The 27,499-nt window shown below is 61.1% G+C and overlaps 1 protein-coding gene across 1 annotated transcript; it reads right to left on the bottom strand.

Moving 5' to 3' along the window:
- Positions 1-7,520: 7,520 nt before the first annotated feature.
- NCS1 (neuronal calcium sensor 1) lies at positions 7,521-26,049 on the bottom strand. The gene is made up of 8 exons (XM_059828802.1): positions 25,986-26,049; positions 11,972-11,996; positions 10,009-10,147; positions 9,445-9,523; positions 9,221-9,309; positions 8,813-8,890; positions 8,287-8,403; positions 7,521-7,555 (listed from the first exon to the last, which is right to left on the bottom strand). The coding sequence occupies exons 1-7, from the start codon at positions 26,047-26,049 to the stop codon at positions 8,305-8,307; spliced, it is 573 nt and encodes a 190-aa protein (XP_059684785.1). The 3' UTR covers positions 7,521-7,555; positions 8,287-8,304.
- Positions 26,050-27,499: the final 1,450 nt, after the last annotated feature.

The raw sequence follows: 27,499 nt of genomic DNA, 5'->3' as shown, positions 1-27,499 counted from the left end.
CGTGGGGGAGACCCTCAGGTGCTTGGGACACCCCTTCTGTCCTCACCCCTGCTCCTTCCCCCAGACCCCCTGGGCACCGTCCCCACACCAGAGAGGGACACGGGGTGCAAGGGGCCACACGCAGTGGGGACAGAGCGGGGACCCCGGCGGGGGGACACCCAGCCACCCACAGCTGCGGACCTGCTCCTCCAGCGTTCAGCTTCTGGGAGGGAGGGAAAAACAGGACTTTTGGAGCCAGCTGCGTAACAGGGAGGTGGGTGGGAGTGGGAGGAAACTGGGATGGGGATGTGGGGATTGGGAAGCAGGTCCTGCAGCCCACAGGCTTGTCAGAAACACTGCCCAGGCTCCCTCGCCGGCCCTGACCCGCCCCGGCTTAGAGAGCCCCCCGCTCTGCGAGGGGAGCTGGGGGTCAGGGGAGGACACGGGGGCTCGCAGCTGAGCGCCTGCGGGGAAACCCTGCCAAATCCACGGCGGGGCGGGAGGAGAGCCAGCCGCAAAAGGGACCCCAAGGAAGCAACCCTGCTCTGCCAGGCAAAGGGCTCTCCCCAGAACAGGGGTCCGCAATGGGGCTGGGGGGGACAAGGGGCTCTGGGGAGGCTCCCCGGCACAGCCGCCCTGGGAACAGGGAGCAAACAGCCACAGAAAGCGCAGACCAAGGCAGAGCCAGGACGTGGGCCGGGAAAGGCAGCCCTTGGCCGGGAAAGGCAGCCCTTGGCCGGGAAAGGCAGCCCTTGGCCCGGAGCACTGGCCAGGGGCTGCCCCGGGGGCGGCGGACTTTTCCTGGCTCCCCTCGAAGCGGAGCGCTGAGCTCATGGCCGCTCCGGAGGGATGCTCTGCTCTTGCTCAACTCCCCCGCAGTGGGACCCAGGGAAAGGCCGCGGCCAAGGGCCAGCTCCAGGTGAGGCTGCGCACCGAGGGCCGAATCCTGCCCCAGGCTGAGCACCCCTCCTCCGGCCCCCAGCACCTCACTGGCATCAGCCCCGCCCCTCCCAAACCCAGGAGCCAAGGTGGATTAGGGACCACCCACCCCACATCCCCACACATGGGACAGCGGGACCCTCTTGTGCATCCCTCCACCCCACATGTCCCTGCAAGCCTGGGCTCAGCCCAGCACAGTCCCAGGGCAGACGAGGACCCCCCTCCTTGCAGCAGGGCAGAGGGGGCAGCCAGACAGCACCTCTGCCCCACGGGGCTGAGCCGTGAGCTGTGCCCACAGCCTGTCCCCCTCCTGTCCCACAGCCAGGGCTGTAGGCTTGCACACAGCCACTCACCTGCAGCCCCCTGTGCCCCCCAGGCTTTGTACCCCCCAGCTCCACACTCACTGCAAGCTCAGGTGGTGGGGGGGTGTCCCCCACCCCACAGTGCCACCAAACCTACTGCAGAGCATCCCCAGCCACTGACCCTGCGCCCCAGCTCCATCCTGCACCCCAACAGGGAGCACCTCTCTCCAACGCTGCTGGCACAAAGAAACACCAACAGCTTCTCCCCATCACCGAATTAATCCCAGCCAGCCTCTCCCACACCCACCAGTGCTCCCAGTTCCAGTCGCACCTGCATGAGCTGGGCTTTAACCCCTTCCTTGCTGGCGGTTAAAGCACAGCAAAGCAAAGCAAGGCACCGCCTCTGGGTAAGCAACCATCGCAGTTTGGAGCCTGTGCCTGTCCTCACCTGCTCCCCAGCATGGGGGATAAATCCCCGGGTGCCCCCGCCGTGTGCTGGCACAAGGCACCCCTGAACAAAACCCCTTGTGCAAACACAGCCTCCTTGTTTAGACCATTAGGGCATCTCCTCCGGCCTCCCAAAAATAATTAGTCAGCCTTTTTAGAAGAGCAAACAAACGAAGATGGGCTGGCAGAGAGGCCTTGCAGCGCTCGTTTCCAGAAGACTTGGCAGGGCAGAATGGCAAACGCGATCCCGCGGCACGTGAAAAGCCTAATTCAGGCTGTGAGCCTCTCTGCTCGCCCAGCCAGCCGCGGGGGGGGCTGCGGAGGGGCACCTCCATTACGGGCTGTGAGGCACAATTATACGAGATATTAATATCAAGCTTCCTCAGCAGTCGTTGTGTGCCAAAAGCGACCCGACAGCTCCCAGCCCAAGCATCGACAAGGGGGGGGTCGGACGAGACAGGGACAGCACAGGCAGGCATGGCACGGCTGCAAGTGGCTTTGCTGCAAAAGAGAAAAAGAAGAAAGGATGCAGGCATTGCGAGGGGGATAGGACCTGGCAGAAGAAAAGCTGTATCTGGGTAAAGAGAGGTGGAAGGAGCAGTGTTACAGGGGTGAACGGTCCCTCATGTGCCCGTAGCTGAGACCTAACAGCTCATCACAGCATGTGGGCACGGCACCTCACCGACTACCTGCCAACACAGCTCAGTGCATCCCCATGTGCAGCCACGCTGGCACAGCCCAGGCACCGCTCGCTGCTGCTGCCACTGCAGCCCCGCGCCTGGGGCACAGCGCAGCGGATGGCCGCAGCCCCCAGCCCAGCTCCCAGCCCCGCTGAGCGCGGGGACAGCTGTGGGGGCTGCAGCCGGCGGCAAGCCTGACCCGTGCCCCCCCTGAGCCTGCCTGCCTTCCCCCAGCTCACCCCGCAGCACATCACAGACCACGGGTGCTTCGTTACTGTCATTAAGCTTTTATTTCCACTGTCACAAAGTTCCTGGGTTTTGTTTTGTTTTCTTTTGTTTTTAAACTGTTTCGTTTGCTTGGTTTGCTCTTGAACTCATCTCAAGACAAGGCAGCAGGGCATGCAAGCCGAGACTCCGGCAGGGACGCACAGACAGGCTTCATCTCTACAAACAAGGCTCTTTGCTGGAGCTGCTGTTTCTCAGCCCGGGGCTCGGCTGTCCCCCGGGCGGGGGTCCCACGGGACATGGCACCCAACCCGGGGCTGGCGGCCGCAGGAGCAGAGAGAGAGAGAAGGGAAGGACGGCTTTCCTGCAGTGCCGCTGGAACAGTCGGGGCTGGCACGTGTGACTGAGACCCCAAAACTGCTCTGCAAGGTGACCCCCAAGCTTCTGCACCAAGACCGGGGCCATCAGCTCCCTCCTTCGCCCCCAGCCCTCACTCCACGGCCACTGCCCCAGCCAGACCCCTCCTCTCCGATGCCCCGTGAAGGAGGGCTGGCTGGTGCCCTCTCAAAATGCCCCAGATCCCCCCTTTTACCCTGGGGCTGGGAACGATGGGACAGCGAGCTGGCTGCAGGTCACCCTCCCACCCCGTCCAAATCCCCCTGACCCTGAATATATGGGAAGAGGGCAGCTCTGCCAGCGATTTCGGCTGCCCCTGTGCCATGCCTGGCCCTGCTTCAAAGCCAGCTCTGCTCCAAGCGGGGCTCGGCCCCGGACCCCAAGACCCTTCCACCCCCCGGGTTAGTGCAGCCCCACGGCAGCCGGTGGCAGACACTTACCTGCACCCCTGCCTGCTCGGGGGGAGCAGTGGCTCTGGGATGGGGGTCCCACAGCCTCAACGCCCCCATCCAGCTGGGATGCAGTGTCCTGCCGGCATGGGAGGCAGGCACCCATGGGCGCCCGCTTCTGCACGGTCGGGTGAGATGCAGCTGGTACCTGGCGCAAAGTGGGTCTGGGGTCCCCCATAAGCAAACGGCCCCCACAAACCCAGCGGGGAGCGCTCCCAGGAGCTGCTCGGTCTCGTTACGAGTTGCAGCAACTAAAGGGCTGCTCTGGAGGAAAAACCCGCTTTGCTTCTCTCTCTCTCGGGTCCTGGTTTGTGCCGTGATGAGAGGGTGGGGGGGAAATCTGCCCCCACAGCCTTCTCCCACGTCCTTTGCTCTCGCAGGGAAACAGCTCAGCCCAGCCCAGCCCCAGAGCTCAAGGAAAGACGGTTACAAAGCAGCAACAGTCAGCGCACGAACAGAAAAATGAAAAGAAAGGAAAGTACAGACACGGTATTTTAATGGGGCAACACCGACGGGGACAAACGGGGCGGGGGACACGCCGCAGTTGCTGGGGCCGGACCCTCGCCTCTGCCTGGCTGTGCTTCGGGTCCCCTTCCCATCGCCGGGGCTGCAGCCGGCTTTATTTCAGACAGGTATCGGGAATCCGAGTACAAACAGAAACAAATCGGGTCTTGCTGTCTGTTCGCTTTTAATAATGAGCAGGTGTAAAATGAAGACCCAAATTAATTATTCGGTGATGTAAACTCCGACCCAGTGGCTCATGCCCCACTCCGCACGTGCCTGATGTCCAATGGGTCCTGCCAAACCCTCATGGTTGCAGCCGTGAGCCGTATCCAGCGCTCGCGCTCCCCTGGGCACAGGCATCGAATTGCTCTCCGGAGGGGGGGTTGGCTCACCCAGGCCATTTCACTGATGGGGAAACTGAGGCACGAGGAGGTTAAGGCCAACATTTCCAAGCGTGAGATGCTTCAAGCCTTATTTTCAGCAGTACCAAGAAGCTGCAGATCCTGGTGACGTTCAGGAGGGGTCAGGGGCCCTTGGTGCTCCCCAAAGGGAAGCTAGAAGCATTCAAGCCAGGGTCCCAAATCTGCAGCCAGGGGGGAATATTGGGGCCAAAATTATTTGCCTAGGAATGCTCAGCATGCCAAGAGCGGGGCAGGACAGACCCCACGCTGGGACCCAGGACAAGAGCCAGTCCCAAACCTGCAGCAGGGGCCTCTGCCTGGGAAAACTCACCATCGCCACCAAACCAACAGGCTCCTCGTCAGCCGGCACACAGCTTTTTTCCTTTTTGCTCTTTTTTTTTTGTCTAAGGTGCAAATATTTAACAAGAGGTGAGGGAGGACGAGGCATTGGGCTCCATCCCTCAGCCCGCCAGCAGATCAGCAGCAGGATTAGCTGGCAGCACTGGCAGCACTGGCCTGGTGGACACTGAATTTTGGTATTTCTGGGGTCTGAAGCTCTCCCAGGCTGACGCCGGTCCCTCACCTCACCCGTGACGGGGGCCGCACACCCCACTGCCCTTGCAGGACTGCCTCCCAGGTGAGACGTCGGCGAGCACTGATGAAGCTCAGAGCATGGCAGGTCCTCCGAAAAAATCAAAGCCTTTCAGGGGAAAGTGTCAGAGCAAATGAGGTTTGCCTTTGTCTGGGAATTATGTCAAAGGTCGTGGGGTCCATCACTTGTCAGTGGAGGCAATTACAGCAGTGTCACATTCATTGGGAACATCGATTGGCACCAGGAAGGGACCGGTCTGGCAGACGAGCGTTAGAGAAGTTGGAGGCACTGCAAAGATCTACCCAAGAGAGTTGCATTTTGGCCACAAAGCATCAAGGAAAAAGTCTCCAGGGGAAGGAGCAAGGTGACACCCTCCAAGAGCCCCCAGCAATGAACCACGGGCACCCTTGGGGGCAGGAACCGCGGAAGAGGCAGAAATATTGCACGTGGACATGAGGTCGGTCTTCTCGGGGATGGGGAAGGGCAGCTTTTTACGGGAATCAGAAAGGGCCACCACCACACGGCCCTGAAACCGGGGGAGCCAGGCTGCACGGCAAAGGACCAGCATTGCTTGGCTGGAGAGTCTGTCCCTGCCACGCGGGGAGGAGTCAGACCCGGCTGGGGCATCGTCTTGTCTCCTGCATTGTGGGACACCTGTGAGAACGTCCTCCATGTCCAGACATCACCTCCCGCTGCCCTGGGGACGGTCCCCATGGCTGAGGGCTGTGGGGACCGGCTGGGCTCGGCCACAGGTGCTGTAGGCATCCCGGCGGAGAGCGGGGCGGAAAGGTGACGCCACATCAGCCGCGCCGGGGGTGGAAGGGTGAGCCCCCGGGGCGGTGGGAGAGCGGCATCGGGGTTGCTGGGCCAGGAACAAACCATGCCGGAGCAGGAGTGGTTTGTACCCCAGCTGGCATTAGGGTCCTGCAGGCATCTTGTACTTCGCTCCCAAGGAGGTGCAAATCTCTCCTTCCCCAGGGCAGGAGCCAAGGCGGATGGAAACAGAGCTGCGGCAGCATCCACGTAACGCTCATCCTCTGGCGGAGATGCCAACTGGTGTCCCACGGTGTGTGTCTCGGTGGGGCTGAGCCCTGCTTGGGCACATCCTGGAGCGGTGGCGGGCGATGGAGAGGCCACGTAGGCACCGCTCGCGGCTGGGGGGCCGTTTCCAAGCCCACGCTCAGGTGTCTCCAAGCGGGTTTCCCCAGCCCTCCGCCTCCCCCAAGGTGGGCGCAAGTGGCTCCGCTTTGGGGCCGTGCCCTTGGTTTACAGCAAAACCTCCCACGTCCTAAATGAGGAGCAAGGGGATAAGGAAACACCCTGAGCTGCGCGTCTCCCAGTCCAGCACCCCCAAGGCGGGAGCTGCCGCATCGCCTCAGCTGGGATGGGGGGGACAGAGCAAGCCATCCCCACGGGCGTCCCCTCTGCTCCCCCAGCCCCGCCGGCACAGGGGCTAATTCCCAGCCACCTCCCTGGGGTGCAAACAGACCTTCCCACCATTTGCAAAAAATAAAATAGGAAAGGAATCCGCTTGAAAGCTAAACCCAACTCTCGGCTCCATTAATACTTTTTCATGCAGTGAGAAAATGAAAAAAAAAAGATGGAAATGAGGACGTTCTGGTGCCTGGCAGTTTCCTCGCCCTGCCCGGCTGAGGGATGGAGCAGCTCGGTCTGCTCGGAGCCTGGGCTCAGCAAGCCCTCACTGAGCTTGCAAAGGGAAGGGAGAACAGAAAAATGCAGGGAGTGGGGGAATGGGAAGAGGAAAAGAAGCTACAGCATCCCCTTAAAACAGCAGCCAGCCCATGGAGCTCGGGATACGGGGTGTGGGAGGAGAGGGGGGAAGGCAGATTTTTGGCTTCATCGTTATTGCAGGCTCCCGGTGCCCCGCAATAGTGTACAAGCATGTAAACCTTACATATCATCACCTAGGTGGTCGGACATACACACAAGACTAAACACGGCAGCAACATTTACAACAAATAAATAAGGATATTGATCGTCGAGATAGGCATATAAAAAAAAGCCTCACTTTTTTCCACCAAAGGAAAAAAAAGAAAAAAAAAAAAAAGAGAAAGCACAATACTGTCTCACAAAAAAAAATAAAAATATATATATATATCTCCCTAGTGAGCCAGGCTGGGCTGCCAGCGGCATCGCAGGTGACACCAGGACTGTGTTCCCAATCGCCGTCAGTGCCTCGGCTCCCCGGCCGCCCCGCGCAGGCAGCACCCCGGGGCGCGCGGCCCCCCGGTACCTTTGGGCTCCGTCTCCAGCTGGCTGGTTCCTGGGAGAGGACCACACCGATGCCGGCGCATCCGCAGTCCCATCCGAAAACATAGGAAAGGGGAGCAAAGGGGGCAAGGAGGCCGGGGGGGCTCTGCCTTCGGCGATGCTCAACCCGTTCCCCCGGCCTTGAAGTCTCAGGCATTCGCTGCCGCTCAGACCAGGGTCTGTCGCGGGTTTTTTTGGAAAAAGCAGAAGTTGGCAAATGGCAGCGGCTGGTTCAGAGTGCAGAGAGGGGGAATGAGCTCGCGCTTCAAGGGCATCCTTTGCTCACGGAACAGAAAGGAAGGCCGAGAGGGACAGGCAAGCTTCGCGCGGCGGTGGTCGGATGGCACGGAGAACGTCTTCCCCCAGGCATCTGCAGGAGAGGGTGGGGAGAAGGAAAATCGGGTGAGAAGGATGGGCAGAAAGCCCTGCAGCCGTCTCACGCAACACCAGCACAGCGGGAAGGGCAAAGCTGGAAACAGAAGAGAGATTTTGAAAAGCTCAAAGCTCCAGCAGGGTTAAAAAACCCTCCCACCACCCATGGTCAGACACTGCCTCGACTGCAATGACCAAAATCATGCCAAGAGACATCTCTGCATGGCCCCACGGGGCATGGTGAGGACCACGGGGTGCTCAGCCCAGCACCCCCAGGATGCTGAGAACCACAGCGTCCCTGACACTGCCACGCCAAACCCTGCCAGCTCCAGGGTGTAATATAATACGATATAACATAAATAAAGCATTTAACATAATATCTCTCCGGAGTATCCCCATGCCCCCAGCACACCAGCTGCCTCCCTGCCTCCCCTACAGCCTCATCTGCAGGCGAGAGCGTGAGTTGTGCCGCAGGCGAACGCCTGCCAGCTGGGTGGCTTGGACTGCATCCTCACCGGCTGCGGTCCAGGGGTACCCTGTGGAATGGGGGGGACTGGGAGAAACCCATCACTATGGGGGCAACATCCCCCCCCAGCTGGATTTGGGGGGGATGCCCATGCTTTGATGCTTCAGCAGAAGAGAACCAGCCGCCCACCCCCGGGGAAGGTGGGAATGGCATCAGGTGGGTGGGAGATGGGGCACCCCCAGGCCCCCCTGTGCCGCACTCACCGCCGCTTGGCCCCGGGACTATACGAGCCCATCGTAGAGGGAGAGCGCCTGCACGATGGAGGGGTCGGCCTTGGAGCCCTCCTGAAACTCCTGCAGCGTCAGCTTCCCGTCCGCGTTCTGCAAAACACTCCCGTTGCAGCGCCGCTTCGCCCCGGTGAGGGAGACACCAGACACCCCGGGACCCAGCACCCCGGGACCCAACACCCCAGGGCCCTGGCAGCACCCACGCCATCCCGCACAGCTGCCCGGTTCCCCGCCACCACCACAGCCTCAGTTTCCCCATCAAACCACCCACGCCTGCAGCCAGGGAGGAATGCCGTGGAGTGTGCAATGCCACCTTGGGGGCCCTGAAATGGATACGGGGACCCTCGAGGGATGCAGGGGTCTGCAGCGAGCCCAGCAGCAGCTGAGACCTTGTATTCACAGGGGAAGGAGGTACCTGCAAGAGCTGAGACGCGGCAAGGGGGCCCACAACTGCCTCCTAAATCCCTTGGCCCCAGGAAAAAAACCACTCAAGCATCCTCACCTTGTCCATCATGGCGAAAATCCGATCCACCCTCTTCTCCGGCGTGTTCTCCTCCTCAGGCAGCTCCACCGTGTTTCCCTGCGGCAGCAGGACAGGACCCAGTCACGCACCCATCTGTGCTCTGCCTGGATGGTGTCCCCAGGCGAGGACATGCGTTTTGCCCCCCAACACCCCCCACATCAGGACAGGGCACAAAGGGCCAGCACTGGCACCAGAGACATCCTCAGCAGCCAGATCTGGACCCTGCCCTGGTCACGATGGCCACGACCCCCCACCGAAAAACCTCGGGGAGGGAATCAGGGGTGTTTCAGCATCATCCCCGCAGCCCCCCTGTGCACAGAGCCAGGCTCCAGCCCAGCGGGGACCCCCGGGGGCTGCTCACCCCCCCGCCCCCCTGCCGCTGCTTACCACCATCTGATAAATTGCATCCACAATGTCCAGCATCTCGTTCCTCGTGATGTACCCGTCGTTGTCCAAGTCGTACAGCTTAAACGCCCCTGCAAGCCAGAGCAATGCCGAGGTGCTGGGGACCGTGGCCCCCCCACCGGACACGCACCCCATCGCTGCCCCCATGCCACCCCCTGGCCCCCTCACAGGGCTGAGCCCACCGGCATCCTGCGGGGAGCACTTACACCTCAGCTTCTCGTCCAGTGTCCCCCGGGAGGTGACCGACAGCGCCTGGATGAACTCCGAAAACTCGATCCTCCCGTCCTGGGGGGGGGAAAGGAGGGGGTGAGGGTGCTGCTGCCACCCCAACCCCACAAAGTCCTCCCTGCCCATGCGTGCCCACTTAGGAGGCACATCCAAAAGAGCAATGGGGAGGGAGGATTGATGCACACTTATCTCCAGCAGCGTGATCCGGCCGCTGGTGCCCAGCCTGCCAGGGAGCATCCCGGCAGGAGCAACTCCGGAGCGCGGGGGCACCACGCAGATGGGCTTTTGTCAGCGGCACCGAAACATCACGTTTCTCCTCTCTCGCTTGCCACTTCATCGCTTTTTCCCACGTGACTCTCATCGACTAAAATAAGCGCGGGGGCTCACTCGCTACAGCTGTGCCGCTTTAATTTCACGCCCCAGGAAGCACTGGAATATTTTGCTCCTCCGGCATCGCGCAGCCGCATTACTGAACCCGCCCCACCATCACCACGGGCCCAGCCCTGACCCCTGCGGACCATGCCCCCGGCTCATAGACTTACTTTGTTCTCGTCGAAGACATTGAAAACAAAGGTGGCGAATTTGGTTGGGTCGCCGAAGGGGAAGAACTGCTTATAGATCTTCTGAAAGCCAGCGGCATCAAGCTGCCCGCTGGGGCAGTCCTTGATAAAGCCCTTGTACCTGCGGAGGAAGGGCAGAGGATGGGCACCAGGTGGGTCTCCCAGTTGAACGCAGCCCCCCCAAGTGCTGGGGAGCCAGGATGGGGCTCGTCCCAGCACTGCAGAGGGCTGGAGCTGGGAAGGTCCCTGGGTGCTCCCTGCATTGCTCCCATCGCCCGCCCGCAACCTCCCAGCCCTGTGGGACAAGGTCCCTGCGGGCACCGCAGCGAGGGTGGCAGCGGGGAGAGCCTGGAGGAGCAGCGAGCGGCACGGGTGACACCGAGAGGTGCCCACCACACTGCTCCAACCCCGCTGCCAGCCCACAAGTGGCAATCGAGCCACAACCAGGCTCCTGTCGAACACTGTCCAGAACCTGGGAGGGGACAGGGACCCACTGCCCGGCCAGGAGCACCGGGGAGAGTCTTTTAAACTGCCTTTAAAATAAAAAGCCCTCTGCACAGAGTCTCCTCCCACCAGCACAGCCACGCTGCAGGCGGAGGTGCCAGGGCAGGCAATGCCTCGCTCGGCCCTGAAGCCGTCACGGGGCCAGCTAGGGAGTATTTATATCCCTTGCTCAGAACTTTGGATGCACATGGCTCCCAAGCTAGAAGCTGCAGATGGAAAGCTTCACCCAAGGGCCAGAGCTCCCCTTCCCCTCCACTGCTGCAGCGTGGCCCGGCTACATCAGGCACATCCGACTGGTTCTCCGGCACGGAGGTGGCTGGGAAAGCTCCCCCCGAGTCGCTGCACTACCACAGGGGAGGGACTCACGATTGACAGCAACCCCAGGGGCAATTTGCAACCCACCATTTGGCACGCTCATGCTGCAGCCATGCCCTGGTAAAAACCAACAGCACGGCAGCCTGAAGCACCCGGAGCAGCCGAGGCTCCACGATGGCATTTTTTGCACGACCCCAAGTGAAAGCTGCTCAGAGGAGCTGGGGTTACTGCGTCCTCGGGGTGGCACAGCCCAGGGCACCTCCCAAAACCCATCAGCGCTTAAACACCCCCAAAAGCCCTTGGTCCCGGCTCCGGAATGGACCTGGATGCTGCAAAGTGCCACCCTGGAGGGCGCAGGGGAAGGGGCTCGCTGGCTCCGTGGGTGCAGGGACCACGCGGGGTGCGCGAGCATTATGCAACGCGTCGCCCAGATCTGTCAGGCGCCCGCTGCGGCGGGCCGAGGGCTGGAGGAGGAGGGGAAGGGGGTGGCGAGGTGGGAAACCAAAGTGCCGGTGACATCTTTTTCACGCTGCTGCAGCTATGACTCATCGGGGTGGGGGGGAAGGATGAGAGAAAGGGATAAAGAAAGCAAACCTTGACTGGTGGGATAGGAAGATGAAAGGGAAGCGGTGGCTTTTCTAGGGCATCGCGTTCGGCGGGGCGCAGGGGACAGGGCAAGAGCGTGCTGCCAGCAAGGGACCACAGCCCTGGCCCCCGCCAGCCTCTGCAGGCCCTGCTGCAAACGGGGACACGCTGGGATAGCACCAGTCTCCCGCAGCCAGGGCCACGGCCACCAGCGGGACAGTCCCCACGTCCCCACTCCCCTCAGCTGCCCATATGGGGAGGGAAGAGGTGAGACGGAGAGTGCACCGTCCCACACGGATAGCCGAGAGCAGCCAGAGCCAAGCCCCGCCGTGCACCGTGCGCGAGGTGTGCAGGAAAAAGCCCTCTATTTTCTGGTCTCCTCTCTATGAGGTAACACCCACACCCCAAAAGAGGCGCACCCGCCTGCACCCCTTGCTCTGCACGGCTGGTGGGGTTGCTGAGCACCGCCGGCTCCCGCCCCTTCGCCCACCAGCCCCGCGCCCCGGCAGCTCACCGCCACGCCACCGCGCCGGACACTCACCACTGCTGCACCTCCTTCTCCGTAACTGCAAGAGAAAACGGGATAAAAGAGAAAAAGAAAAAGGAATTTAGTGCTTTCCCAGCGACGGTTGGTGTTTTGCACTTCACATAAGTGACTTCCCTGGGGAGATGCCCCAGGGCTCACTCGCTCCATGCGCTGCCGTGTGTTACCCGCATGCAAGCGGCTGCCTTCGAGGCACAGCCCGGGAGTCCTCCGCCAGCCCAGGACGTGGATGGGGCCGAGGCTGCAGGCACTGGGGTCCCTCCAGCTCCAAAGCTGGGGAGCCCACCAAGACGTTTTGCCAGGGGAGTGCAGCACCATCGCTGCAAGATGCTATGGACTACGCAGGGGCCGGGCTGGTTCATGCCTGGGGAGGATCCGGCCCTGCCCTCCCTCCTCCCCAGAGCTAAAACATCCCTGGAAACATCTGCCAAAACATCTGCCTGGAGGCGGCTTGGGGAAGGCACCTGCCCAGCCCTGACATTGACACACTGAACGTGGGCATGGGCACAGCCCCGGGGCCAGTACCCCCTGGGTACCAGCTGCCACTGAACCACACAGAGGAATATCTTCCCCGTGCCAGGGCCCCGGGAAGCTTTACCAGGCTCCGGAGAAAACCCAAAAATGTGATAAGCTAGAAAACGGAGAGCGTTGGCAACCCCAAGTGCTCCCAGCCCTGGGACAGCTGCTGAGAACGCAAATGTCCTCAGCAGAGGAAAGGCTCCGATGGGATGCGGGATGCTGGGGAGCCCGATGGGGCGGGGGGCTGGTGCCTGTCCCCACGTGTCCCGCTGCAGGAGCGGTGCCTGGCCGGCACGCCAGCGGGGAGGCTGGTGCCAGCAGGCGGGCATGGGGGGAACGGCCTCATTAGTCATTTCCTTTGCACCGTGCATCTAAATAATAATAAAAAAGCAATAGGTCTGAAACGCGCTGGGATAATGAGGCGGAGTGGAGATGTGTCAATGTGCAAATGGCTGATAAAAATAGAGACCCAAGACACATCAACGGATGCCAATTACCTTGGATGGCAAAAAAAAGAAAGCAATTTTCCATCAGAAAGATTTATAACATGCCTGGCAGAAGGCGCAGACCGCAGAAGGCAAGGGCTGGCAGGCGGCAGCAGTGGGGCAGCCGGGAGGGCACACGCTGGCCACCACCTCGCAGCCGGACGGGTGCTGGCTCCCGCGTCCCCATGGGCAGGAATCGCTGCGCCTGAGGTTGTCCCTGTGCGTACAAGGGGTCCGTCCATTCCAGCTTGGGGACCGCTGGAGGGACAGAGCCTGCAAACCCCCCCAGGACGGGCTCAGCACCGGGCAGCCTCTCCCCTGCCTCCCCGGGGAGCCAGCAAAGGGCTGTGGCGGCCGTGCTGGGAGGGCAAGGACCAGCCGTGCCCACCGTACCGCCGTGGGGTGTCTGGACGGCAGCACCCTGAGAGAGGGAAGGCAGGCGCGGGGATGCTTGGCAACTGGGCTGAAAGACACCAAAGGCTTCGGCCGCACCACAGAAAGGATTTGGAGGGCTGTTTTGGCAGGGCTGTGTGGAAGGAGAAAAGCAGACAGGGGAAAGGACAGAGGTCTCCTGGCAGGAAGGAGCGGGGAAGGAGATGCCGCATCCAGCGGCTGATCTGGGGTGGGCAAAAACAACAGTCGTGCCAGTCCCGAAGGATTCGCCATCCCAAAAAAAAGGGTTGCACGAAAGCATCCTTCCAAAAAGAGAGATGCTGAGCGACGTCTCTAACAGAAACAGGCTTCCCTGCACGCATTCCCCACAAGCATCGAGACACCAGCCACGACCCCCACCCCGGGGATGCCCGGGGGATGCCCCAGGCACTGGCAGGACTTCGGGCAGCCCTTGGGGCAGGCGAAAGGGGCAACGGCAGCAGCCCGGGGCTGCAGTCGGGGCTCTGCTCAGCCCCTCCGGGCTAATCGCCTTCTACTCTCTCTGTCGTTCAGCTGTGTTTCCCCCAATGTGCTATTTTGGGCCCGGGAGCCGCCTTTCAACTCCAGCAGGAAACAATTAAGAAATTTATGCTTTTTTTAGTACAGGAGAAACGCTGGTAACGACACGCTCGGGCTGGGGTGGGCGGGGAGGGACGCAGCCGGCTCCCTTCGTGCCTGCAGGAGGGACGCGTGATGCTCCCGGAGGAGGCTTTTCCGATGGAAAGGACCGTTCAGGTGCCAGCCTGAAAACTGGCATGGGGTTCCCGAGGTGGGATTTGTGCATCCCTGGAACCGGGCCACACAAAGCCCCATCCCTCCTCCAGCGCACTGGCACCAGTGCCCTTCCTCCTGCCCCGGGTGCAAGGGGAAGCTGCGGGGTTTGCCCTGGGGTGGGAACATGGCCCCATCTCCCAGCCTTTGGAAAACCACCCACCTCTGGGTGCATCCCTCTGCTGCCACCAAATCTTCCCTCTCCCCGGGGCAGAGTGTTCCCAGCGCAGGGAAATACCACAGCCCTGAGCCCAGCGTCGCTGCAGCCGGGAAAGCTGGGACTGAGCGGGTACCTGCCTCCCCGTATCTGCAGTTACGGATCCGAGACAGATGATGACTTCGTGGCTGCCACTTCCCAGATGCTCTGACCTCGCTGGGTGTCGACACTCCGAGTGGCACCGATTAGGGATGCTAATGCCCGTCCCGCAGCAGGGACATGCCGCTCTCCTGGCTGGGCTGAGTCACCCATCCTGGGGCTGGGGACAGGGGACATCTGCAGGGGCAGGGCTGTCCCTCCACTCTCCCTGATCCATCCTCTGCAGCTCCCTGGCGTGCAGAGCCCAGCCAAGCTCACAGAAAGTACCTGTGCGGCGGTGGTGGTGGCTGCTGCATTTCCCTCCTCCGGCATCGATTATGGCGCGATGCTGAGCCGATGCAAATCAATTTGCAGTGATATAAACCTCAGCCAGGTTTGACCCCGAGCGCTCAAGGACAAGGGGATGACCCACAGCAGCACCATTGCAGCATCCCACCCGAGCGCGGCCGCGTCCCTCGCCATGCCCCTGTTGAGCCGGCTCAGCTGCCGTGCCACACTCCCCAAGGACCACCGTTCCCGCAGCCGCTACGGGGATGGCTATAAATAGCACACGTAGCAGCTTGTTAGTGGATGCAGCATGCCATGGGATCCTTGGGGATGAAAGGCGCTAAATAAAAGCAGGGTATTAGCATTCGTTATGAACCGCAACGCTGTAAGAGGCATCGCCGAGCCGGGAGCCCCGGCTACGCGCCGCAGACGCCCTCCCATATGTACAACGCCGCACGGCAGCTCGTGCCAGCAGCACCTTTGTTTCTGCTGCTCTTAGCAAAGCGCAGGGAAACGCCGCGCGCAGGGCTGGCGCCGCAGGCAGGAGCGGGCAGCAGGCGCAGGCAGCAGGGCCAGTCACCCCAGAGCAGCACAGGAGCTGCTCCACGTGGCCAAGCCACGGCCACGGGCCCTCACTGCCCCTTCGCAGCGCTGGTCCACTGGTCGGTCCGTCCCCGCTCCCATCTCAGCTGGGAGGAGGGTTTCAGCCACATCTCCCATGCAGCACAGAGGGGCAGAGACTGCCCGATGGGGCTGCACTGCAAACAGCCCCCAGCCCCCTCCTCCCAGCTACCGGTACCCAAAAACCCCCAACCCTCTGCCTCCACCTTTCCATCAATCCCCAACAGCACAGGCGAGGACTGACAGCTCCGTCACCACCCGCCCTTCGGGTGCCCCCTCTCTTCCCACCACCCAGCTGCCACTGCAGCAAGAAACGGCTCTGGTTAATCAGTGCTCAAGCCTGTTAATTTGTGTTTGCCAGGCAGCGAGGAGAGGAGGGACCCAGGACTGCGAATTCCCATCCCTTGCCCTGCCCGCGGGGGAGCTCGTTGCTCCCTGGACCGCGGCAGGGACAGGGCGGCAGTAAGGACTGCAGGAGAGGTGGCCGGATCCGGAACGATCTGGGGATCCCTGGCCACGGTAGGATGCATGAGGTGCCACGATCCCCACAGGGCTTTTTCTGTGCTGCCATCCCATCCTGCAGCCATCCCCGCCCCTGTCTGCGCAAGGGCAGGGGTTTAGCCTCAGCTGCAGGGCCGGATCCTGATCCCTGCGCATCCCGGTCCAGGGGAGCTGGCACATCGCCCCTCGCTGGGGCTCCCCTCGGGGCTTGGGGCTGCGGATGCTCAATGCAGCACCCAGATGAGGGCAAATTGGGCACCCATGCGTGTGCAGAGTGGGTGGTCCCATGTGAACAAAGTGGGTGCTCAGGTGTGAATTAATGGGGCACTCATGCACGCACTAGCTGGGCACCCATGCCCGAGCTAGATGGGCACTCGTGCAAAACTAAATGGGGTGATCATGCATGGACTAAATGGGCACTCATGCATAAATTTGGGTGCCTCTAGATGAACTAATTGGGTGCTCATGCATGATTTCATCGGGCGCTCATGCATGAACTACCTGAGTGCTCGGGCGTGAATGAAAGGGGTGCTTATGCATGAACCAGCTGGGTGCTCATGCATAAACTTTTTGGGCACTCATGAATTTATTGGCTGCTCATGCATGGACTAATTGAGCACTCGAGCATAAATTCACTGGGCGCTCCTGCGTGAACTAATTGGGCACTCGTGTAAATTAGTGTAATTAGTAGGCAACACACTTGTGCATGTACTAATTGGATGCTCAGGTGTGAATGGATCAGGTGCTCATGCATAAATTAATTGGACACTCAGGCATGAACTGATTGAGGGCACATGCGCCAATTAATTGGGCAGCCATGCATCAACTAACAGGGTGCTCATGCACGGACCAGTGTGCGATCCAGTGCAAATTAACTGAGCACGCATGCATAAATCAACTGGGCGCTCATATGTAAATTAATTGTGCACTCGTGTGTGTATTAATTGGGTGCTCATGCGTGAACTTATTGGGTGCTGATGCGGAAATAACTGGGGTGCTGATGCATGAGCTAATCATCCCCTCATGCGTAAAATACCACGGTGCTCCGGGGTGAAGCCCGCACACCCTGCAATTTATGCCCAACACACTCCACCCCTCGCCTCTGAGAAACACATATTTAAGAATTGTCTGCACATAAATCTGTTACAAACTCCACTTTCAACATCATCACAATGTTAATATTCACCAATTACGAGCTCCCCCCTCCCTCCCCGCCGAGCGGGTGACGGGGCTCAGCAGCGCGTGCGTGCGCTCGCTCAGATTTCACTCCTTGCCCCCGGGGACCCAGGTTTGGGGGTCAGCATCACAGCCCGAACAAACACCCATGGCAGAACTAGCCCTTGGTCCCCACAGGGCTCCAGACAGCAGTCCGAACAGATACTCGGTGCAAACTTCTCACCTTGCTCCTGCACACACGGACCCAAGAAGGTCCCATCAGTTGGCACAGATGGACCCATCCCCAGCGCCAGCCCCCAGCCCTGCAGAGCGGGTTACCCGGCGTAACCGCGTCATAACCTGAGCGGTCATTACCCATTTCAGGCCTCATCCCTACAAAACACATAGCCAACAGCGCAGCAGCGGCTCAAGATGTTGGAGGTACCGACGAGTGCAGTAGCTGTGGGGCTTCATCCAGCCCCCAAACGGGCGCTGGGCAGCGTCCGCTCAGTGCAGCGCCGGCATCTCCCTGCGGGGAGAGGAAGGGTGCCCCACCGGCAGGACCGGGGCTGTCCGGGACCATCTCCGGCAGCCTGGGCTGTTGGGTGCCTTTGTGCAGGCCAGGCCAGGGGGAAGTACCCGCTGGTCCCCGGGGAGGGCTGGAGCGTGGGCACCAGACTCCCCCAGCAATGCGCTCCCCCGGCGCTGGCACCAGACGCCGGCACGGAGCCCAGTGCCTGTGGGAGCTGCACTGCAAGAGGGGAAGGGGTGAAAACACCCCCCCAGGCTGCCATGGGCTCAGTCCTCCCCCGGGACTGTCCATCACCCCCCGTCTTGGGGCACCTCGGAGCTCACCCAGGTCCCCATTCGACGACAGTAACTTTTAAGATACGCCGCACGTCAGCACTTTGGAAATTTGGGTTGTTTGGCCCTGACGACTCCATCTCATTAAAATCCAGGTTTAAATATGTAACCGATGGCCTGGTTAAACATTACAGAGCACACCATCCTCCTGCCCTCCGTCAGGGCTCGGCCCCAGCTCTGGGGCTACCAGACCGCCTCGGGGCTGGGGTTTGCTCCTGCGCAGGGCCAGCTTTGGGGAAGCAGCGTTAAAACGCGATCCTGACAAAACCCGGCTGCAGCACCGGGGTCACCCCCCATGGAAACAACCGTGGCAAGAGCCTGCCCGATGACATTTTCTTTTGCTCCCGGAGATGACCCACAGCAGCTTGCCCGAACCACCGCCTCCCCATCGCAGCCTCACACACCCCAGCAGTGCCCAGTCCCCGCTCCCGGCCGCATCGCCCACACGCCGCACGTGTCCTCATGCCGGGATCGTCCCCGGGTGGGTACCTGTCCCTGCAACATCCCATCGCAAAGGGATGTCGGAGCAGCCTCACCGCACGGGCACCAACACAGCCGGTGCTGCCTACCTGTCGGAGCAGGACATCCCCATCCCAGCTCGCCCATCTCCCCGGGCGTTTGCCCAGTTTGGCTTCTCTCCCCATCAAAGACAAACATCGCCAGTATCACGGCGGGTCCAGGAGCCTCCAAGACGTTCAGAGCACAAGCCCGACATTGTTATTGGTGTCATTTGTTACTGCTGAGATACGAAGCAATATGCGGAGAGAACTGCATGTGCGTTTGGCACTCTTCTCGCCGGCGGTTGCCATTAGTGGTCTGTCTTGCTCCCAGACTGGATAAACAGGTCCATGAGCAGCTCTGTTCTCATCTCCCCCAGGGCTGGTACCAACAGGAAAGCCAATATGCAGTTAAAATCCTTTTTAGACTTTATTAAATATTTAAGGACTCGACATTAGGCTTTGGAAACTGGGCTCGGGGAAAAAGCAGCAGTCGCTCTTTGCAGCAAAGGCAGCAGAGGAAGGGCAAAGGACAGTGCCTTCGTTTGGAAATTAATGAATCAGATTGAAAAACACCCACAGCAGGAGCCGGTGGCTGAGGAAAGTCTAGCCCGGGCTGGATTTAATCCCGGCTTCCCCACGAGCCCAGGCAGCGATGCCCCACAGCGGGGCAGAGCATCCCCAGTGCTGCCGGGAGCAGGGATGGAGCAGCCCCCCTGCCCTGGCTGCGTGGGGGGCAGCCGTGTCCTGCCCCCCTGCTCTATCCTCTCCTTGGCTACGGGGATTTCGGCATGGCCTGGTGCTCCGAGGTGCTGTTCCCCACCCATGGAGCGGTTCCGGCCCCGAGCAGAGGAGAGCACTCCCCTCCGGACCCAGCGTGGGCAGGGGAAGGGAAGTCTCTGTGACTCGGCCATCGGTCCCTGGGTCCAAGGGAAGGTCAGGAGGATGCTGCAGGGCAAAGCCTCGCTGGCAGCGGGCGCCACCTCTGCCCCCTCCCCGTCTTGCCCACAGGGATGGGGCTGTGCCAAGGGCTGCCGAAGCGGAGGGTGCTGGAGCCACCAAACACCCACTCCTCCACGGCGGGTAGCACGGACACCTAGGGCATCTCCACAGGGTCTGGCCATCGATCAGGACGATACAGGAGAAACACAAGTGGACGAAGCACAGGCAGCCCTCCTTCCATATAGAAGCCAAAAACGTGCCTTGAAGGGAGAACAACGTGCGGAAGGTGTGGGGAGCGAGCCCTGTGCCAGCGCCGCAGGGCTGGGGAACCTGCAGCAGCAGCCACCGAGGAACCACAGTGGTGGTCACCACGCCCTGGGCTGAGCACCCCCCAGCCACCCCTGCCCTGGGGCCCGCAGGGGTGCAGGGCACGGACCCTGCCTCCCCTTCCCACCAGCTCCCTAGAAGACCGGGGAGGCTGAGGAGGGGAGGGAGGAACAAAGCGACCGCACAAATGTCACCCCGATAACAGAGCAAGTGCGTCCACGGGCTCCTCCCTGAAGCAGCCGCTTCCTTTGATGCCTTCAGAGCGTCTTGTTTCACAACCTTAATTATAGCGGCAGCAGCAAAGGTCAGGAGAGTGGTTAAGCAGATCCATTAACATGTCAGGGGATAAATGAAATGTGATTCTTCTGATGCTGGAGCAGCATCAGGCAGCGGCGCAAGCGTGGCCGGCAGGGACGGCTGCTCCGCTCTGCCGCAGAGGGAGCCCATGGGGCCCTTGGTCACACCTTCCCCTTCCCACCCTGGCATTGCAAGTACCTCCCAGGGACCACAGGGACACCCCAAAACTTGCTTCTGATACCCCAAAACTTGCTTTGCTTGCATTGACCTGCAGAGCACCAGGGTCCATGCGTACCCAGGCACGAGATTCACTGGGAGGAGGTTGGGGTCTCCCTCGGGAAGGGGCTGGAGATGCCTCCAGACCACCAGAGCCCTCCGGAGGCAGCACATCAGGTCTCCATCAAGCTCGCAGAGAATCCGCACCGCAGCTGCCACCTTTGCAGCGCTGGGTTACACGTGGCTGCAGTAAAAACAGGCCCCAAACAAGAGCCAGCCCCTGGGCATCCCTCCGGCGTGTCCTGCCCGTGGCCCTCCCCCGGGACTCCCCCAGGACAGCAGACCTGCTCTGCTCCCCTCTCCCCAGCGCATCTCCAGGGGGCTTGGGCAGGTGCTCTCCTCCTCCCCCCAAAACTTCTCCTTTGGGCTCCTGCAAATCATATTACACGCTGAGAGCGCTGGGAGCAGGCAGGCACGCTCGCCGGGTCAACCGGCCAGCAGCAGCCCAGCCTCAACATCACACACCAGGCGGGCGCCCACCTCGGCATCCCGGTGCCCCTCTCCCAGGAGCAGGTCCCACAGGGCTCCCACGCCGAGGTGGGATCCTGCCCACCGGCTCTCTGCCCGTGGCTGTGCAGGGTGCTTGCAGGGCTGAGCGGAGTCAAGGGGTACGGGGCTGGTGCTGCAGAGGCGAGTGCAGGCAGCTGCCAGGCGCAGGCAGGGAGCTGTGTTTCAGCCTGGCTTCGGGGCTCCAGGCTTTAGGTATTTCATCCAGCATTCGCCGCCGAGGGATAACGGGTGCGCAACCACCTGGCCAGCTTGCCCGGCTTTCTGCAGGATGAGCAGCAGGAGGGATTTCAACACGAACCAACCTGGCAGAGAAACCCAGCGCCTGGGGCCAAACACTTCGGAGGCTAAAAATAAACCGGCAGCGGGGAGCCACCAAGGTCCCTCCTCTGCTCCCTCTGCTCCTGCCCACCGCCCCAGCCGGCACATTTCCCCGGCACCTGGGCGGCACGACGGAGCAAAGCCCCAGCCCAGTGCACCCAGCGAGGAACCAACCCATTTTCCTGGCTGAAAACTGCTGCAATTGGAGAATTTTCTTTCCTTTCCCGCAGAATTCAACCCGCCACTACGTACCCCCGTAACTACAAATCAATATGTTTGTAGTTTGCTCTTAAACTAATGCCCATTAATTCAATGCATTACTGTCGAGCAACAGAGCCAATTTTGCAGCTTATTGTAAAAGAGCGGAAAATGATGATGCCAGAGTGAGTTTAAAATCCACAAAATAGATCACAGTGGGTGGGACACGGTTCTTGGGAAAAGAGCATCTTCCTCTCCCCGCGCCCACTCCGCAGCCCGAGCCTCTCAGCGCCGCGGGCGTCGTTTTGGCACCCTCGCCGCGGCTCCCACGTCTTCACCGGAGCCTCACTGTGGCCTCCGGAGCACCGGGACCATCATCCTGACCCCACACCCGGTCTCAGCAGTGATGCTGCTGCACCTATATGGCTCTGAGCGCGCCGGATTGCACAGCTATTGCGGCTGGCATTAAAAAATATAGTGTTAGTAGTTCTGGACACGGGCAATAGCTATGAGAAGTGAACCCTGAAATCCAATCCTCCCCCCCCCCCCCAAATGACTGAAAAAAAGGAGCTAAAATATGCTATTCTGAAACAACCTCATGTTTTTAAGCCTGTTTCATGATTTTAAGGCTTGCCCGTGCTGTGGCTGGGCTGGCCTGGGAGCACTGCTGCAAGTAGGGATACTCAGCACTGCGCTTCTCTCCCAATTTCTCTACCAGGAGTCCACGCGAAGCCGTTTCCATCCACGACACATATTCTGCACCCACAACTGCACACGTGCACTTTACACAACTTAATGCAGGCTGCAGGGAGCAGCGATACCCCAGGACCTTCATAAATCTCCAGCTGAGCAGAACCCTTTGACCGCGGTCGTGCAAGGCTCTTAAGCACAATCCCAAATCCCAGCACGGCCCTGAGCCACAAGCACCTGGCCCAAGTTAAGCCCAGGCGTAAATCCCCGCTGAAGAGGGGCCAACAGATGCGATCCAGGGAGGACGGTTGTTCCTTCAAGTCTTGGGCGTTATCACCTCCTGGGACAAAACACACAGCGGTCAAAACTGTGTCTCCAAGCTACCCCAACGAGACATCGTGAAGATGAATAAATTAACGATTATAAAGCACTTTTTGGATCAAAGACTCTATAGAAGTATAAAGAATTACATAATTTATTATTCATTATTATTATCACTCAGCGTTGGCTTCTCCCGCACGCTCCTATATGGCACCAGCCTGGCCTCTGAGGAAGGTTAAATCCTCGCCCCGCAGCTGGGCTCTCCCCGCCAGCGCCGCTCCAGCGCCTGGCAGAAGGGTGGGCTTGGCACCGCCAGATATTCCTGGGCACTCAGGTGCCCAGTGATGCTGAAAGGCACACAGTGACGGCTCCAAATCAACAGGACTTGGGCAGCCGGCACTTTGAAGAAGCCCTCAGGTGTCCTTCTGCGCCTTTAGGTGTCCAAGTGCCATTAAAATCTGGCCCCCAGCACCGTAAGCCAGGAGCAGAGTGGGGAGGGAAGCCAAGAGACGAGGTTTCCAGGCTCCTGCCCTTCCGTGTCCGGTTCCCAGCAGGACCCAGGACAACCTGCTCTGAAGACCTGCAGTAAAATAATTCTCACATCTCATGGAGGCCCCTGACAGCAACCCTGCAGCATCCTCGGCACGACCGCCGTGCCCGCAACTGCCCTGGCACGTGAGCAGTCCCACTCCTCTCCCGGCTGCTCCCACCGACCGCTTGCCCCATGATCGCTGCGACTGAGGCAGGGCCGGAGAAACACCACAAAGAGGAGATGGTGAGATCAGGAGGGACAGCGGCTGGGGGACACAAGAAGGTACCAGGCATAGGAAAAGCACTGAGGGGACACGGCACAGGTCCTCTGTGTCCCACAGAGGTGATAAATCTGTACAAAAGCCACGTGGGGCTGGGAGAGGGGCTCCCCATCCCGCTGAACCTGCAGAACCAAGAAGGGGCTTTTTGTTACTTGCTTCGTTTTGTTTGCAAACGGCACAAAGAGAAAACGATGCAATGGAAGGAAATCCCACCGTGGGAAAAACCCTTCGCATAGGGCAGCCACAGCTGGCACTGCCCCGGGAACCTCCCTGGCCCAAAAGCAGGTCCCCTGTCATTAGTTGCCAGTTACAGCTCCCAGAGACATCTGCCCAGATGTGCTGTAACAGCAGAACAGCACCACGCACAAGGCAGGGCCAGCACCCGCTCGGTAACGTGGCAGCCAGCACGCGAGAAGGGCAGCATGCACCAGGGATGTGCTTTGAAGGATGGATGGTCATCGCTGGTCCACCAGAAAGGTGCCAACATACCGCAGCGCTGTGGAGTAAAACCTTTCCCAAACAGACCCCCAGAAATTCTTGAGTATGCCATGGATTTGCGGGTACGCCTATCCCCTGCTCAAGCTGGTCCACTAGCCACGGCACAGGGGTCTGGATCAGTCCCTCCCATCGTACTCAGTGCAACCCTGCACTCCTACCTGCATCTCCTCTGCTTGGATTCCCCAAAATGCAGAAGAAAATTAGTATCTTTCCAGTCTCCCAGGTTCTGAAGATAAATCAGAGGCTCTCAGACGTGCCTGGGAGGGCCCTGTGAAGTGCTTCGCCAGACAAGGGAACGCGCGCTCGCCTTGACAGCTGCAGAAAAGGGGCAGAAACACTCAGCAAAAGTAATTAATCCCAGAGACGAGAGGTGGAATGAGCAGAGCTCAACAAACAGAGCCTGGTATTAGCAACGGCTCTCCCTGACAGGCATCACACAGCCGGCCGCGCACTGCCAGGGCACGCTGGGATGCTGCACCGGGCTCCGGCCACGCGAAGGGCGACGTGCTGCCCCATGGCATGGCTGCCCAGGCGCTGTTGCCTCACCTGCACAGGTACATGGGTCCATTGCACCTTGAAAAAGAGGCAGCAAGAGCCCCAGAGCAGGCAGGCAAAACCCCAGGCAGGCCGGGAACTCACTGAGGGAGCGATCAGAGGACAGGGGTCTTTTTTGGAGGGGGTGTGGTGGAAAGGGGAGGGCACCCAAGAGAGAGGAGCAAAAAGTTAGGAATAAAGTGATTCAAAAGGCAATGACCCTCTGCTGGCCTCGTCCAGCAAAAGAGACATCCCCGTACCCGCAAACGATGGTTTCACCAGCATTGTGTTTGCTTGGCGTCGGCTGCCGGTAAGATACGGGGCATCGCTACCCGTGTGCCCCGCCGTCGGCCCCACTGGGGCCGGCACCTTCCCCACGCAGAGAGGAGCCACCCCAGGGGCGCAAAAAGCCCAGCACGCAGGAGATCACCAGCTGACAAGGCTGCGCTGGGGCTGGCTCTTCCCAGATCCCTCTCCATCGGAGATCGGATCGTCGCGGCGGCTGCAAATCGAGCGGGCGATCGCAGCACGGCAATAACCGTACCCGGCCCAGCGCAACTGCACCCGCCGTGGGTCACAGCCGCAGTGAGGACACCAAAACCCAAAGCTCAGCTCCAGCCGGGGTCTGTGCCCAGCCGGCACTGCCGCGTTCTCACTATTTCTTCTCCCTGAGCCACTTGGAGGAAGCCCAGCCGGGGTACCCCAACCCTTCCTACCACCACTCACGGTTTGGCTATGCGGACATGCCCCCCGCATCCTGCCCTCCTCCTGCCTGCTCCCGGCTGTACCACGGCGAGGGAGCAACCCCGCGTGTAGGGTTGTGCAATGCACCAGTATTGCCTCTTCTCCATATGGGAGAACTTGCTGCATCCTAATCTATTGCCTTTTTGGGTAAGCGCTGCCGTGGGACTGCAGCAATGACAGCGGGGAGAGCTCGCAGGTCTGCTACACGTTAGGGGAATATCTCCAACCTGCAAGCGGAGAGGCAAACTTGAACCACCGAAGCCTTTGTTTCCTTTGTGCATCCTTCAGAAAAAAAAAAACCACCCTGATTTTGCTAAAACTGGATGGCTCAGGCACTAGCCACGTTAATAAGATTACCGTAGAGGTTCAGACGGGAAAGCCACTCGCTTAGAAAATCAGGTTATTAAACTGATGCTGAGATACTCGTAGAAAAACACTGAACCCTCTGGTGTCGGGCTCTTCTCTCCACTTCAGAGCACGATAACAAAGGAAACCCCTCCAAGTAACGCACCCAAACTTCGAAAGCCACCCAGATGGTTTGGCTCCCTGTTCAAGGAGAAGCTGCCGGCCCCGGGGAAGCAGCGAGGGGAGCGCAACCACCGCGCCGGTCGGCGGGGACCCGTCGGGCAGGGAAAGCCCCGGGAGAAGGGATGCTCCGAGCAGGGGCAGGAGCGGGGCTCGGGGAAGGAGGGCCCATCGCTCCGGGTGGGCACGGCGGGCGGGCAGGACACGGCCCTCGCCCCGCACCTACCGAAGGCTTCGAAATAGGCCACGGCGAATGGTTTTTGTAAGAAAAGCGCGTTTCTGCGGCTCCCTGCCGCTCTCCCCGTCTCTGCTGCCTTGCGGGGTTCTTTCATCCTCCCCCCCAGGCCAACCTCTGAATTCTTGCCACAAAGCCCCGCCGGGCCCGCGCCCTCCCCGGGGCCGCGCCGCTGCCCGGAGGAACCGCAGCCCGCCCGCGCTGCGCGGGCAGGGACGAGCCGCGGGAGGAGGCCGGGGCCGGCACCGCGCCTCAGGGCTGCCCGCGGGCCCCGCTCCCCCCGGCGGCCTCCCCGCCTCGCCCGGGGCCGCACCGGCAGCCCCCCCCCCCGCCCGCGGGCGGTCCCGCTTACTCACAGTACGTTTTCCTGGTCAGCTCCTCCACAACTTCAGGCTTCAACTTGCTGTTGGATTTCCCCATGGTGGCCGGCAGCCCCGGCAGAGCGCCCAGCGCCGCTCGCCCGCCGCCTCCCGGCCTCACTGCGGGGGCATGGAGGGACGGGGGGGGGCCGCGGTGCCTCGGTGGCGGCTCCCGGCCGGGCTACATCCCGCGGAGGGGACGGGCAGCGCCGCGCAGCAGAGCCGGAGGGGGAGGACGGACGCGGGGGGGGACGGACGGGTGTCTTTGTTGCCGGGGCTCGGTCGCAAAGGCGAGCGGCGCGGCGCTGCAGGGCCGCCCTGCGTGTGCGTGTGCGCGCGTGTCCCTGGCGACACGCACCCTCCCCGCCCTCCGCCGCCAGGCGCGGAGCGGCCGCGGCCGCGCTGCGGGGGCGCGGGGCGCTGCGGAGGCGCGGAGGGGCGGCGCGCCCCGCCCCGCGCTGCGGGATGGGGGGGGGGGGGGGGGGGGCGGCTCCGGCACGGCCCCGCCGCCCCAAACCGCGGGGGCCCCGGGCGGGAGGGGGATCCCAGAGCGGCCTCCGCCCCCGGGATGCCCCCCGCGCCGCAGGGATCGGCGGGGGAAACCCGCAGCAAAATGTCGGCAGGCGGAGGGGGGGGCGATGCTCAGCTGGGGTGTCCTGCCAGGCGTGTGTCCCGTGTCCCCCCCCCCCCCGGGGTCCCGCCGGCAGCGCCGATGGGCAGAGGAGGATGGGGAGAGAGCGGAGGCGCGGTGGGAAGCCGCAGCCTGGAGCGCGGCAGAGCTCGGGGCCCGGGGGTGACCTTGGTGGGACACCCACACCTCCAACTAGAAGCATCTTCCCGGCCCTGGCTGCCCCCCGCTGAAGGCAGGTCTGTGCCTCTCCCCCCGGGGTCCTCAGGGCTTTTGTGAGGCTTCATTCACTCTCTGCAACGTGCATGTAGAGACCCAGTTCAACCCCTTCAAAAATCCCACGGATTCAACCTGCGGCAGGTTTGCGGCACAGCCAGGAAACCATGCAAGTGCTAAAAGCAGCGGCGCTCAGCTCTTTTCCACCTCAAAACCATGCAGGGCTTTATGCCTCCACAAAAGCTCTCTGTGTGTGTGTGCACACAGCCATTAGCTGCAGCGATGCACACGATAAATACAGTTCTCTTCCCGCCTATGTTGCAATGAAGGCCTCACTGGAGCTGCCCAGACATGCCTGGACTTCTGTGGTAGCAGCCAAGGAGGGAAAAAAAATGCGCTTGGATACAGCAAAACCTGTCTGCAAGGCTGCAAGACGAAACACAGCGGGTATTTGCAAAGGGGACACGGAGCACAGCCGACACAACGCTGGTCTCCGCACCTTTTTTTTTTACCAGCGAAGGTTGCCTGACACTCGCTTCTCCAGGGATCCGTTCCCCAGGTAGGTGGTTCTAAAATGCATAGTCCTCTATTACCCAGCCCTCCGCAAACGAGCTCATTAGGGCAGAAGAGTACCAAACCACCATCACCACGTCCCAGCTTGGGCACC

This window comes from Gavia stellata, chromosome 24 (genome assembly GCF_030936135.1).
Source record: "Gavia stellata isolate bGavSte3 chromosome 24, bGavSte3.hap2, whole genome shotgun sequence".
NCBI classification, from domain to species: Eukaryota; Metazoa; Chordata; class Aves; order Gaviiformes; family Gaviidae; genus Gavia; species Gavia stellata.
This window is presented reverse-complemented; position numbering and strand designations above follow the sequence as displayed.

Excerpts from the sequence above, each read along its gene's own strand:
- NCS1 (XM_059828802.1), bottom strand. The coding sequence starts at position 26,049 with ATGGGGAAATCCAACAGCAAGTTGAAGCCTGAAGTTGTGGAGGAGCTG. Across the intron at positions 10,148-11,971 it reads GAGAAGGAGGTGCAGCAGTG|GTACAAGGGCTTTATCAAGG; the intron begins GTGAGTGTCCGG and ends CTTCCTCCGCAG. Across the intron at positions 8,404-8,812 it reads TTTTCGCCATGATGGACAAG|AACGCGGACGGGAAGCTGAC; the intron begins GTGAGGATGCTT and ends AGTGTTTTGCAG.